The sequence below is a fragment of the Rhododendron vialii genome, chromosome 8a, assembly GCF_030253575.1.
Source record: "Rhododendron vialii isolate Sample 1 chromosome 8a, ASM3025357v1".
Taxonomy (NCBI): Eukaryota; Viridiplantae; Streptophyta; class Magnoliopsida; order Ericales; family Ericaceae; genus Rhododendron; species Rhododendron vialii.
Window position 1 is genome coordinate 6070278 of NC_080564.1, and position 14591 is coordinate 6084868.

The 14591-nt window shown below is 38.3% G+C and overlaps 2 protein-coding genes across 5 annotated transcripts; one reads left to right on the forward strand and one right to left on the reverse strand.

Annotated features, from left to right (window-relative positions):
- Positions 1 to 2018: 2018 nt before the first annotated feature.
- LOC131298946 (uncharacterized) lies at positions 2019 to 4337 on the reverse strand. Its single transcript, XM_058324453.1, has 3 exons — positions 4166 to 4337; positions 3890 to 3978; positions 2019 to 2428 (listed from the first exon to the last, which is right to left on the reverse strand). The coding sequence occupies exons 1-3, from the start codon at positions 4202 to 4204 to the stop codon at positions 2281 to 2283; spliced, it is 276 nt and encodes a 91-aa protein (XP_058180436.1). The 5' UTR covers positions 4205 to 4337; the 3' UTR covers positions 2019 to 2280.
- A 3897-nt stretch (positions 4338 to 8234) lies between these two features.
- LOC131298945 (uncharacterized) lies at positions 8235 to 14402 on the forward strand. Of its 4 annotated transcripts, none has more exons than XM_058324450.1 (7): positions 8235 to 8845; positions 9455 to 9728; positions 11227 to 11325; positions 11406 to 11620; positions 13046 to 13142; positions 13286 to 13306; positions 14256 to 14402. In XM_058324450.1, exons 1-5 carry the CDS (start codon positions 8418 to 8420, stop codon positions 13119 to 13121), a joined length of 1092 nt encoding a protein of 363 aa, XP_058180433.1. In that variant the 5' UTR covers positions 8235 to 8417; the 3' UTR covers positions 13122 to 13142; positions 13286 to 13306; positions 14256 to 14402. The 4 variants fall into 4 exon arrangements, with proteins under 4 accessions (XP_058180433.1, XP_058180435.1, XP_058180434.1 ...); XM_058324452.1 differs by lacking the exon at positions 14256 to 14402 and adding an exon at positions 13397 to 13604; XM_058324451.1 differs by lacking the exon at positions 14256 to 14402 and having other exon boundaries at positions 13286 to 13604.
- Positions 14403 to 14591: the final 189 nt, after the last annotated feature.

Below are 14591 nucleotides of genomic sequence, written 5' to 3' on the forward strand. Positions count from 1 at the left end.
ATGGGATAGGAATGTGAGAATTTTGAATTCTCAAATTTTCAAATCCTTAACGAATATATTCTAAATTATTCTCTCTTTGATTTTGTGAATTTTTCAAATTCTTAATTTCATGAATTTTTGTAAATCGGTAAACTTACGTGAATATAATTCGACCAATTTCATTCATGAATAATTCATGCTTAATAAATCATGAATAAAATACACAAACCATGAAAATCATGAAATACATAAACAAACCATGAAATCGTAAATACAACCCAGCCATCGACTCAACAATTGGGGATATACACATACATAGATACTTCACCAAAAATCATGGGATTATTATCCCTTTCTTCATCAGACATTCATGAACAATTAATTAACCATGAAATGATAGAAACATAGAAAAATATATTTCATGGTAAATAAAGTAAATAATTTACCATGAATTAATAAAACTAAACTAAACAAAACCAAAATCGAAAAACCTAGATCGTGGCCTTCTGCCATTAACTCCGACCACGGCCATCACCGTGACCACATCGTTCTTCTTCACGGACTTCGCAACAATGGAGGCTGGACTAGTGTGGATTTTTGCTGCAAGTGGCCCTTAGGCTCCGGCGATGATTGTGATATCCGATGAGTGTTTTGATGGTTGAATTTTAGAGAGAGGGGATCGGCATGTCTTTCAGAGAGAGAGAGAGAGATGATCGACTGCAAAGAATAAACCATACATGCAAAGAAAAACCGATCCATTGAAATTTCGGGGTTGATGTGGCTTGGTTCGCATGAAAACCATACCTACAGAGGAAGCCAACATCTGGGTCTTCAATTAAGAGTGGCGGAGGAACCGAGGAAGCCACGTGGGTTTCAAATTTTGGTGGAGATTGGAATTAAAATGGGTTTGCATGATTTTGGGGAGGATGAACATCTTGGTCGAGATTTTCGATATGGAACATGATGGAATTTATCCAATCTTACTAAATTGGGAAAAAAAATCTAATCTAGTCCCGCTAAATTAGGAAAACAATATAACATAATATATGTATATCATAGTGAAAATGGTAAGAAATGTAATTCACACACTAAAAGAATGAAAATATAAGCATGAACGGGATGAATTCTTATATGGCATAGATAAAGATAATGGATATTTAAATATTCCTTTTAAAATCAACTTTTAAACCACTCTATAAGTGGTCTTTTTAACTCCAAAGCAAAAGTAATGTTTTTCAGACACAATTGCACATTGGAAGCGTCAGACTCTACAATCTTGTGTCACCATCAAAGAAATTAGCGAAAGAACCCATGTAGCTTGTTGAGGGTGCATCTTGGAAAAAGAAGTTTAAGGTAGATCATTTCCAAACTCCTTTAAAACACCAGAAAAGCTATGTGCACAGCATGCTGTGCACAGCAGCTGTGCACAGAGCCCTTTTTCTCCCGTCTTGGGTTGTACGAAGATGATCGGAGCCGCTTATTTTGTTCAAAATATATCGTTTAAGGTCTCTGTAAAAAATGAGCTTCATTCGATATCGTTAGAGGTGTTAACAAAACATCCAAAATCACTTCAGAATTTAAGCCTATATTCTGAAGTGATTTTGGGTGTTTTGTTAACACCTCTAACGATATCAAACGAAGCTCGTTTTTTACAAAGACCTTAAACGACATATTTTGAACAAAATGAGCGGCTCCGATCATCTTTGTGCGACCCAAGGCGGGAAAAAAAAGGCTCTGTGCACAGCTGCTGTGCATAGCATGCTGTGCACGTAGCACAGCTCTTAAAACACAGAGGAGTGTTGATGCCCGAGTTAGGAGTGATAAATCAGCAGTGCCCCAGGGGTACTAAATAATTTTTCATAAGATAAGAGCTTTGCTTAGTCTGCGCTGCAGACTGCCAGTACAAGGTCTTCACACTAGAAGGGATATGCTTTTCTTTGTTAGAAATCTAGGGCAAATTGGGACACTATGTCCGATCCAGAAAAATTAAAAATTTGGGACACAATGATTCGCCGAAAGATGAATAACATCATCACAAGTCAATACAAAGGGAACAAAGTAGACATTCAACATCCATCCAAGTCAATACAAAGGGAACAAAGTAGACATTCAACATCCATCCAAGTGCTGCTGTACACAGATATTAACACCATAACACTTGTTATCTATGAACCTAGTTTGAGATATCACCCACTACCCACAAGGCCACAACCAGTTCAAGCATGAAGGTACATTTTCAATACAACAATCGTGACATATATGATACAAACGATACGAATTACTTGTCGGAATTACGTTATTTCATTTTGGGTCGGTGAAAAAACTGTTGAGTTTTGGCATGATCTCTGGAGGCCTGTTGCGAACAAACTTCCGGAGGGCATGCTCTGAATACTTTTTCCCTTCTTCATAGTTTTCCAGCACTCCTGCTGCCCTCTTTTCCTTGATCACCCTTTGATTTTGAGTGGAAGGGGGAGAAAAATGTTACTACAAACTGAGATGGTTGATTCCTACAAATCGTATGCACTGCAATATTCCTTGCAGAAACGGAGATGCGATGAATAAAACATGAAATCGCGTGTGACGGTGTGATCAGGGTGCATCTATGAGTGTTCAATTATCCGACATTCAGCTGCAACAATTTTTGGTCATCCATAATATGTACTGCTTTTCAGTACGCACCATAGAGGAAAAATGATGATTTCAAGGAATGCAAGTGATGAACCACTGGATTGATATACGCATATAGTGATGACCAAGTGACAAACCGTATGAATGAACACCATATCTACTTACAAAATAGCATGCCATTGGGTATCATATTCTCGACGAATCTCCAAAAGACAAGGTAATGTTAGAAATCTTCAAAAAAACAAGACAATGAGCACGGTGTGATGATGGAAACCATGAGACATTAGAATTTAGAAGGGGTGAATCACTCCGGGAAGGAATTTCTGTTTGACCGGAAAAAAAAACAATCACTCTGGGTAGAGAAAGAGGGAGGCGGAGAGTGAGATGGAGAAACAAGGCAGGCTTTATGGAACCTTTCTCTGCACTACTGCATTCCAACTGTCTTAGTAAGGGAAGTCCGATGTGTCGAGGCAGAAGAAAGAAGGTCCTCTCTATCTGCTCACGTACTCGATCCAAAAAATTATGTTCCCCAAAAAAAAAGTAGGAAAAAAAACGTACAGTGAATCTAATCTTTCAAAATGGATGAAGAAAATAGTTCAATGTATCACCTAGACACTAGTTAAAAAAATGTCTAAAATATGGAGATACATAGCATAGACTGAGTCACTGAAGAGACATACCAAACCTAGAAATTTTGGGGCTTTCTAGGCCTATCTAGAAAGCCCCAAAATAGGCCTAGAAAGCCCCAAAATTGATAGCGTAAATGAAGACATTCTCTCTCTCGGTAAACAACTTGATAAAAGTAGTAAATGTTAAACAGTCCCATTTACTCGCATAGCAATTCTTCGACACTAAAAAGCAGGGATATGCCTACCAGCCTCAAATAATTGTGTCGGACACGTCTGGGACATGGATACATTCCTAGCATGTCGAAATGCATGTCAACACGTAAGTACAGGTCCAAATAGGTGTCCAATGTTGTTTTATTTTAGTTTTCAATATTTTGGAATCGATCCCAACAACCAATCCTATGTTGCACCGGCACGACACAGACGGCACTCTAACATGCAAATTTGGATAATTTTGACTCTAACAAAGTGTTCGTGCTACATAGCTGCAATCCTAGGTCATGTGTTTGCACAGACTCCATAAACATATAGACAGTAATATTAATTAGAACATACACAAACAGATCCGGATCCTCTATGACCTCGTAGAGAATCCAGATCCAACACAAACATATGTGTGTGTGGCAGGTGGAGAGGGAAAGATATATATATACCTGACTTCAGGATTGATACAGATGTTGCGCACCAATGAAAATCCGCAAATCCCAACGGCTACACCAAGGGCCGCAAACAGAGGATAAACCTACTCTCACCCACATACCCACATGGAGAAGTAATTTTAACATCTTAAATTAATTTGAGAAGACACCCACAAAATATAGTACTCCCACAAATAGTTAGTATCTATGAAGCCACGTCTCCACACACCCAAAACTTCTCCCACACCTAAGTCGATACAGAGAGAGAGAGAGAGAGAGAGAGGAACAAACCTCAGGCCTAATCCAGCGGTTGACAGTCGATGGAGCCATCTGCAAACGCGAAGAGGAGAGAGAGAGAGAGAGAGAGAGAGAGAGAGAGTGAACACAACGAGTGAGAATTTGAGGAAATGGGGCAATCGAAAGCGAATGTTGCTTTTTTATTACTCCTACATCGAATATTCGTCTGGACAAGAAACGGAGGCAGCTCCCCTCCAGTTTTTATGTCCAGTCTACTGTCCAGTTTGGGCATTTGTGGGCCCATCCCGAGCCTACAACAATGATCGGAATCATTCATTTTGTAGAGCTTGTCGATTTTGTTGGATACGTAGAAAATTAGATTGGTTGAACATCGATAAATAACATGATTGAAACATAATTTGTACAAGAAAAATGGGATGACAAAAACAATTCGAAACTTAAAATTCTATTTTTTTTCTTGTGCAAATCTGTTTTCGATCATGTACTTTCAATGTTCAATAGCCTAATTTTTCACATGAACAACGAGCTCGATGAACTCTATAAAATGAATGATTTTGATCATTGTTGTGAGCCCATGATGGGCCCACAAAGGCCCAAGCTGACAGTAGACGGGGAAAAAAAAAGCGAAATGATATTGGCACTCTAAAAATTGATGCAGGTACTTCAAAATCAGTGTAACTCCAAAGTCACTTTCCTTTGTATCTGTATCGATTTTTGGAGTGCCAATATCATTTTCCAAAAAAAAACTGGAGGGGAGTTGCCTCCACAAGAAACCCACTATGCGATCCAAAAATAAAAAAAGGACGGAAGGAAGAAACTCACTATGGGAATTTACAAAATGGTCCTCGATTATCCGAAAATAAAATCAAGGCAACTCTGGATTAGCTTTTTTAAGACTTTTAGGCACGATTTTGTTGGTTATTTTATCTTAATTTCTACTCTCACTAATTTTGATGAGAGAAATCAAATATAGGTGTGAAAATGTAGAACAAATTTAAAAAAAAAGTTCAGATAGACGAACGATATGATGTAAGAATTCATTTGACCCTGATCTAATTTGATTTAAAGAAACAATTGCGCCAAAAGAGTCTTCAAAAAGTTAGAACAAAGAGTGCCTAAGCTACCCTTCGGTTCGAAAAATAGCATCACTTTTTGCCCTACTATTATGCCATCCTTTTGTGCTGGGACAATACTAATTTCAAGCTAGCTGTCCCTCTTTATTTCCCTCTAAATTTTTGTTAGCTTTGGTTGGGGACAATGCTTACACATTTGGTGTTCTTTTCTCTTTTTCTTTTTATTATACTTTTTGTTCTTATACATGGTTACATCAGTTGGCAAATACTAATCAGAAGCGCATTTAGCTCTTGCTTGAAGATCAGTTGGCAAACAATTCTTGACGGTATATGAACCTCAAAAAGACGTTTTTAGTGGAGGGCTAGATTAGTTTCATCTGACGGTTGAGAATTACTAAATGGTTGAATTTCTTTTCTTTTTTTAGTTCCTGTAATCAGTCATTACTTGAAACATAAAAGAAAGGAGTTTTTGGTAACGATTTTTTCAGTTTTTGGTGTAAATTTCTTCTTATCTTTTCAGTTCCGGAAAAATAAGTAAAGAACTTATTTTTGGTAATGATTCTACTTCTGCAATGACATCACACACACACACTCTCTATCCTAAATCACATACTGTATTACAGAAAAAGATGGGAAATTTAGTAAGGAATGCAATAATTAGATTTTCATTTTTTTCTTTTTCAAATTACATGGTTACTATTTTAACGAAAGATAATTCGATGACAATAAATGTTTCTCGTATTTGTATGCCTATACATTTTCAAAGAAAATCGCTCTATTTTATACAGATTTGGAATAATGTTTTAATGCGTGCCAATTTTAACAAAATAAGATTATTGGAGTGTCTTCAGGCACGAAAAAATCGCTAGTCACCCAACGGATCGGCAGATGCTGCCAAGTAGGGAAGCACTCTATTTGGCAGCGATGCCGAGCTCATTTGGACCGTGCAAACGTGTTTTCGGCGATCCGGATTAAAAACAAACTTTTCCAGGGAACTCTTCCGTGAAAAAAATTGTTTTTAATCCGAACCATTGATTACAGAGATGAACGGTCCAGATGAGCTCGATAGTGCTGCCAAGCGAGGACCTCCTTGGCAGGGTCCCGGGTCCATCACCCAACATGATCCTCCATTTGAACCAATTGCGTGAGATTTATACCCCACTCACCAAACATGGATCATCCATTTCAAATTACTCCAATTGATATTTGAAACGTTAGTGGATTGATTGTTGGAAGGTAGTTGAGGAAGAGTGCCGAATTTTGACTCTCTCACCACTGGAACAGTTTGGCACCCATCATTGGGGATGCTCTAATCAAAAGGGCATTTAGCTCTTGCTTCAAGATCAGATGGTCATTTTAATTGCAAAAGAGAGAGAAAGGGACAGAAGAACAAAAGTTGGGTTGTTAAAATTAGAGAAAATATCATTCGAGCGAGAAAATCATGAACAAATTTGGCGGAATATTGACCACATAATTTGGGGCACAACTGTTTGGAAAATGATATTGGCACTCCAAAAATTGTTGCAGGCACTCCAAAATCAGTGTAATTCCAAAGCCATTTTCTTTTGTTTTTGGAGTGCCTGCATTAATTTTGGGAGTGCCAATATCATTTCCCAACTGTTTTGATTTGCGTGTGGAAGAGGCAATGTGCATCGTATTGAGACCTGGTTTGGCCGATAGAAGATTGGCCAATCGTTAATTTGAGTATCCCAATTTTGTCGAGTTGCGCGCAAAGTGCAAATTGTGCTCGGACACCTGGTTATCATAACAATGACTCAAACAATTAGATATGCTCTTCTCCAACACCCCGTGCTTTCTATTGTCCCAACTAAGGGGTGCAAAAGGGCCAAATTGAGTCGAGCATTAGAACGTTCAGATTTGTTTGTTAAGTTTTTTAGTAAACTTGAGTTCTAACTTGATAAAAATTTGGAAAGCCGAACTTGAATCGAATTGGCATAGATTTGAGTCGAGCTCGATTTTGTTTCCAAGCCACATAAATCACTTTTTTTTTTTTATGCTCGCATACAGGTAAATAAAATTTTCATTATGTGCATAAAATAAGTGGATACACACAACATTATTAAAAGAATACACATGTACAAGTCTATAGCATATGTAAACAATTACTATACATACACAAGTCATTAAATTATCGTTACGCTAATATATAAGTTTATGCATATCAAGTTTAATAAGTTCATACGCATTAAAGATTGTACATAAAAGTTCACTATTTTCAGATCATCTAAGTTGGGAAGGCTATTCGAGTCGAGTACTATTAGGCTTAGCTTCGGCTTCTTCATTGATTGAGCTTAAAAACAAGATTCAGGTTTAGTTTCTTTACTAAACAAACTAAACTCGAACAAATCTTTATCTAGTTAAGCCTCAAACGCTTCACGAAGGCCTCGGTTCATTTATGGCCGTGGTTCCAACTAACTTTACACTTTGACGGCTAATCTGTAATTTTAGATTAAACCAAACAACAAGTCTAGAACCACAACCAAATCATACACACAAACACTCACATAAACGTGTGAATTATGTGAGGATTTGTGCATTTGGGTGTGTGGTTTGGTTGTAGTTCTAGACTTTTTGTAAACAAAATGGGCCATTGACGAATAAAAATGGCAAAATAATTAAGCCATATTATTTTTTTATTTTTTTAAAAAAAATTACATTTGTTAATTTTGCGTTAATCTTTTTTTGTATATTATTAGTTCGTCTCATCGAAATGAATCTAAAAAAAATTATGGCAGTAGGCTTAAAATAGTTCACTAGCGACAAAAAAAAATCCAAAACATCGAGACTTTTTAAATTATTTTTTTGTTCAAAAAAATTAGTTTTGGTTCATAATTCCTTACTTTTCAAATCCCTATCATCAAAAATCCAAAAAAATTGGCGTAAAAATAAGAAATTCAAACAAATTTTAAAACAAAAAATAATAGTACAATTAAATTTTGATATGTATAGTACAATTAATTATTTAGCCAAAAACACCCCTACAAATCTCAAGCAAACTAAACATCAAAAGAGAGATATTGGGGGTGGGGGCTTGGGAGAGGGTAAGGAAAACGAAAGCATCGAACGAGGCGTGTGAGGGCTGTGAGAGAGCTCCTTACCGGCGCCAACACACAGCCACACACCCACATACCCTTCTAGAGAGAGAGAGAGAGACCTCCTTCTCCTCCTCCTCCTCAAGCTGCTTCTTTTTTATGGCGGCGGCCGCAACCAGGGCTGCTTTCCTCATCTCAATCCAACAACCACCGCCTCCCTCCTCCCACCACCACCACCTCCTCCTCGTCCGCCCCACACTTCCCTCCTCCCTCGCCACCAACCGCCGCCGCCCCTCCCCCGTCGTCAGCTGCCTGGTCTCCGGCGGAGGTGTCTCCGATGACTTCATATCCACCACCAAGTCCAGCGTCTTCGATCGGGAATTCTCCGTGATCGCCAGTATGTTGCAAAAAATCGAACCTTTAGACAATTCCGTTATTTCCAAGGGCGTCTCGGATTCTGCCAAGGACTCCATGAAGCAGACCATCTCCACCATGCTCGGCTTGCTTCCGTCCGATCAGTTTTCCGTTACCGTTAGGGTTTCTAAGCGCCCTTTAGATCGCCTCCTTATGTCTTCCATAATCACGGGGTAAGTAAGCGCTATACTAATGCAAAAAAGTGTTTGTTGCGGGGATGATCAATTGCCACAGCTTAGGGTTTTTGGGTCCGAGCTGCGTAGCCAGAAATTTGCAAATTTCTTCTTTGATACCTCAGGTGTCCCAGATTACGCGCACCCCGACCCAATCCCATGCCCACTTGCGCGGAGCTCAATTAAACACTATTTTAAGGGGAAAAAAAATATTTCAATAGCCAATAAAGGATGATATGAAAAAGAAATTTACTCTCAAACAAGAAGGAATTCAGTATGTCCGTTTAGTTTGTCTTTGTTCATCTTTTGGAAGGAAATAAATCTATTTTTAGCGTAAACAATAGTACTATTATTTTGATGTTTGGATGAGAAGAATCGGAAAATTAATAAAATTGCCTCTTTTTCACAAAGGACCAATGAACAAATAGTAATAAGCAAACAAGCCGTCATTATTGTACTTACGTCTAAAAAGGTGATTCTCTTGAAGTTCACTTATCAACCTGTTATGTTTCAAAAGGTGTAATGTTTAAAGAAGATAACGTACTGTAATCTATTGCTGTATCTTGTTGTATTTTAGAGGAATTAAGTTTATTGAGGCTTTGGTTTTAGGTATACTCTGTGGAATGCGGAGTACCGGGTATTGTTGATGCGGAACTTCGATATATCGACAGATGATTGGAGAAATACGGATTTTCTAGGGGGAAATGAGATTTCAGAGGTGAAGTGTGAGGAGAATGAGGGTGGTGGGGCTAGTGATGTTGGAGTTGATACTTGCGGTGAAGATTTGCAGAGGGGCATTGATATTGAGAGTCTTGCCAATTTGTCTCCTGAGGCTCTGAAATACATCCAGCAGTTGGAGTCAGAGCTTTCTACCGCTAAGAAGGTGAGTTTTGTTTTACTCTGTGTCACTTAGACACTTGTCCTGAGTTTGGATTTCCGGCATTGGCATGATACTACTACATTCAAGGATGATAAAATTGTATTATGAAGTCGTGAAAAAAAGAACTTTGAAGTAAACCTGAATTAACAATATTTATAACTCCAAAGCAAAATTTAGCATATTGTCTGTTCATACGGTTTGCTGGTCTCCATGGTATCAGCCATGTCCAGTTGAACGTATGAAGATTCAGATACTAAAAAATGGGTTGAAAATAATGAAAATGTCGTTGGGAAGTGAAATTGGAATTAATAAATGGCAGATGACCAAATAATGAGAAGAGAATAAGGTGTAACACTGCAGATTGGTAGCTTGATACTATATTGGTGATTCTGCTTATTGTTGACTAGGAGTTTTGATTGTTTTTCTCATTCAAGTGATTTCAGACAAACAATGATCTCTACATTTGCTTTGGTCTGAAAGAATCAAAATTTACAAATTAGAATCCCAACAAGTTAAACCATCATTGATCAGACCTGCCTCTAATCCCAGTGCAACTAAGTTGCTTCTGCTTTTCTGTGAATATTCTACTGAAATTGTGCACATATGTATCTAATGAATAGTTTTCTTGAGCAAGCAAAAAGTGATGAGAAAAAAATGCTCTTGTTTTCTCTCAGATGAACATTTTCACTTGATTTTTCTGCAGCTGACTGTGTTAGACCTGGTGAATGTAGCTCATGTTCTTTACTGTCTACTGGGTTGTGTACAGTTGCTTAGTGTGGTGTTGTTGGAGTACTCTTCAACCGTTGTTACCTACTGCCTGAGACGTGTGACCCTGAATTTGGGCTTAAGTTGTAGATGCCAGTGACAAAAATTTAGGGTTCAACTATAACTTCCAATCTGTTGCCTAGTGTCGAACATGGATGGGATTTGCCAACAACATTCAGTTGAGACTTCTTTCTTTATTTGACCAACTTTCATCATACTTTATTTGACGATGACTAATTTGGTGAAAGAGTAGAGTGATAGAGTGTGAATAGAACTACTAGTATAATGGGATGTGTTGTCCAAGAAATCGTTTTGTATAATATTGTAATTTCTCTCCTCTAAATGTCCTCTCTCTCATCCCAATTGTCATTCTCAGTCCGTGATTTGGAAAACACCTGTTCTTCCCTCCGTACATTTAATTTTTTTACCAGTGCGACCAGATCTAACCAATTCCCAATTTGCTTGATTACCACCTAAAAAGCCTCTCTCTCAATCGCCTTACCTTTTTATCTTCTATAAAACATTACATTTTATGCATGACTGTCTAGTCTCAATTAGACAGCGAATAAGCTTTTAAAACATTCCATCTCTTAGCATAGCGGTGTTAGTAACATTGGCATACTAGCATACTTGGATTTATGGTGGTGTTTCATCTATTCCAACTAGAATCATCTGATTTTTAAGAGGAAGGAGCTGAAAAGTTGTCCACTCAGAGGATTTCCACGCGTTGTTGCAGGAACTGAATGCCAGGAAGCAGGAGAATTTGCAAATGGAGTGTTTAAGAGGAAGTAACAATGATTTGTTGGAGTATCTTCGGTCCTTGGAAGCTGATATGGTTATCACCTTGAACTTTTTCATCTGAAGTTATGCCCTGAACTTGAAGTTGGTGTCCTTAGCCTATGACATTTGTTTCAGGTGACTGTGCTATCTCGACCATCATCATTAGAGGTGGAGGAAATTATTCACCAACTTGTCGGAAACATATTGAGCAAATTCTTTAAAGATGATTCTACCTCAGATTTTGTGGGAGATTCAGCCATAAGGAGTTTAGGGAACTTAGAAAGCAGTGATGATGAAAGTTGCGATACCATTGGCACTTCAAGGGATTACCTAGCAAAGCTTCTTTTCTGGTTAGTACTTCGTTATGCGTGTTTTTTGTCAGTGCGGTTGCTATTATTCTTTTACACGGAGCTATTAAAACCAACAAGCAACGTTCTAAAAGTTGTTAGAAGCTAGTCGGGTGGAAAAGGGCCATCTAGCGCCTAGGCGCCGACTAGTTGGCCGCCTAAGTGCCCACGTGGGGACTAGGCACCGACTAGTTGGCTGCCTAATATAGGCATTGGACCTCTGCCGAGCACCTAAGCAGGGAGTAGGCGGCCTAGGCAGCCGACTTTTAGAACACTGCCAACAAGCAAAAGTTACTTCCCACCAGCATAGCTAAAAGTAGATTTTTCTTTTATTCTGCGTCCAGAAAATTAGCAATGCTTGGATGCATGCTCAAAATGATATCTACATTAAGCATGGTTGCAAAAAAATCATGATATCTACAATTAAGCATCATTGTTAAGCACGGTTGCAAGGAAATTAAAGAACATCAATCTTTATTTGGTTTTCAGTGACATTGAACCTTTGCATGTTGCTAGATTGCTGTAATTTGTTGCAGAAAGTTTAAACCACTTCACTACTTGTAAAGGAAACAAGCATTACAAAATCAGACCAGAAGTTCATCAATTACAAGCCAGTATTTCCTATACCAACCTAACCATTGTTAGCCACTTGATTTTCAGAATGTTACAGTACCATAATTCCCAAAAGGGTTATACTCTGTTGTAAGATTTTTAACTGAACTGCAACAACTCCTGAATGAGTAATCAACCCGGCAGTCCAATGATGTCTGCAAAGGGAAGAATTGAATTTAACAATGCTGGTTGATATTCGAATATCATACGAACACAACTTCTAAATAAAAAAAGATAGAATATATTTACCTTTCTACTGGCAATTGCAATCGGCATAAATATATATCAAGTCCATGTGTCGGAGCATTGAGCATTTCTAATTCTCTCATCATTGAATCCAGTTGTTTCTAGTGGGTCTGTTAGTTGTTGTGTGGTTTAGTCTGTTTTGGTGGGTCTTGGTCCATTTTTAGTTTGCTTTTTGTCTGTTAGTTCTGCTGATGGTTTCCGCCGGTGATGGTTTTCAGAAATGTTGTAAGTGGTTATTTTTTCCGATGATTTCTCCCACGTTATTTTTTATTATGGGGATAGTAATGACCAGAAATGGCAACTTCCTCTTGACAACTCGTGGATGTCATCGATGCGTAGGCAAGCCGCTTTTGCCATTGTTTGTGCTTTTTATGTTCGTAGTAGTCCATGGTTAGTTTCTGGAGATTTCAGTGCTTGTTTGGGAATTTGTCCCTCCTGTTCTTCTTGTCCTGATCTCCGTAATTTGAACATTTGGATATACTATTTTAATGACAATGGCTATGACTTAGAATCTCTCAAAAAAAAAAATTCTCTTGGAATTGGAAAATTGAGATGTTCCTTTGATTGCAGGTGTATGTTACTGGGCCATCACTTAAGAGGCTTGGAGAACAGACTGCACCTAAGTTGTGCCGTTGGATTGTTGTAAGTGACGAAAAGGGTAGAGGATGTATAGTCTTTTTTCTCTTTGTTTACTTTTGTTGTTATCCAAGAGAAAAACTTCGTATAAAGTATCTTCTGTTCTACTTCCTTCTCTATGTTTTTTTTCTTGGTAAATTCTGCTTCCTCTATGTTGGGATTGCTTCCGCGAAGGTCTTCTTTCGTGCACATCGGGTATGTCTTTTCATCCATCTTCATTCAAATGTCAGAACATGTGGATTAAAGACCCCGACTTCTAAGTATTAAATCACGTATCATCACTAGGAGATCGCGTTGCCCTTAAGACACGACGATTGGAAGTCTACACTTCCCCTTGTGCAGCGTCATTATTATGGCTCGACTATCAATTGGTATTCCCAAACACAAACATGATAAAGGGTTGAAGAGCTTTTTGCCACGATCACGTCCCTGTGTATAGAGAGGGCTACAACTTTTGTACTTCTAATGTTATTTTAGCTCGTACTTAACATCTTCTACAGCTTATTTACCGAAACTTTTCATGGATCTTGTTCTATTCGTTTCGGTTTTTTTTTTCTTCTAAGAACAAGAAATTTATTTATCTTTGAAGAAAGAAAAACAAAGATTAAAGGGTAGCACACCGGCGAAAACAATGCCACTCAAGTCCTGAAACAACCAAGAAGGCGAGACGTTAACCATCGATAAGGAAAATAAAATGCGAACACCTAAAACCTAAAAAACCAAGGCACAGAACCCGAACCAAAACCAAACAAGTTTGCTTCTAACTTCACCTCTTTTGCTCGACTCCCCAGACAAGTTTGAGTATTTCACTAACAAAGGTTCCTTTCCTCTATTATAAACACACAAACAATTCTTATATTAGGTGCAACCTGCCCTATTCTTTTCTGCCAAGGCTTCTTTCCTTGTTCCTTAAACACAACAAACTTCACATGGAGCTTCCTATCTTCAATCCAAAAACCTTTTGATTTAGCTGTAGCCACCTCAGCCGAGGTAACACAATTATAACGATCAAAGCCAACGTTTGTCACTTTGTTGCGCTTAAAAGGATTAAAGGACAACCCCAAATTTGTGAATAACTCAGAACTATCTCGATCCATTGCTGCCAGAAATAAAAAAACCAACGGAATGTTGTACAATAACAGAGGAAAAAGGCATATCCCTGTGCCAGCAGAAGTAAAAACAGCATCCCAGTACCAGCCAAGAGAGGGGATACAGAGAGTGCTTCACAACCAAAGAGCAGATCGAGAAAAGAATGGGAAGCAGCAGAGGAGCAACAGATCGACGGTGGCAAACTGCGAAAAGAACGGTTTGGGGTTTGGATGTGAGAGAATGTAGTTGTCAAGTTGTTTTACGCCCAGACTATAGTTTGTCGGCATTTATATGATGGAATTCAATCAGCTGGGACTGGGTTTGGTTGAAGTCTAATCTTCCAATCGCTTCTAAATCCCAACTGAATTGAGGCATGCTACGCTTTGTAATT

Bases quoted from the DNA above. Each gene is read 5' to 3' on its own strand.
- LOC131298946 (XM_058324453.1), bottom strand. From the start codon at position 4,204: ATGGCTCCATCGACTGTCAACCGCTGGATTAGGCCTGAG. The intron at 3,979-4,165 runs GTTTGTTCCTCT...GGGTGAGAGTAG, and splicing joins ACCGCTGGATTAGGCCTGAG to GTTTATCCTCTGTTTGCGGC. The intron at 2,429-3,889 runs GTATATATATAT...TCAAAATCAAAG, and splicing joins TGTATCAATCCTGAAGTCAG to GGTGATCAAGGAAAAGAGGG.
- LOC131298945 (XM_058324450.1), top strand. From the start codon at position 8,418: ATGGCGGCGGCCGCAACCAGGGCTGCTTTCCTCATCTCAATCCAACAA. The intron at 11,326-11,405 runs GTTATCACCTTG...CATTTGTTTCAG, and splicing joins GGTCCTTGGAAGCTGATATG to GTGACTGTGCTATCTCGACC. The intron at 11,621-13,045 runs GTTAGTACTTCG...CTTTGATTGCAG, and splicing joins CTAGCAAAGCTTCTTTTCTG to GTGTATGTTACTGGGCCATC.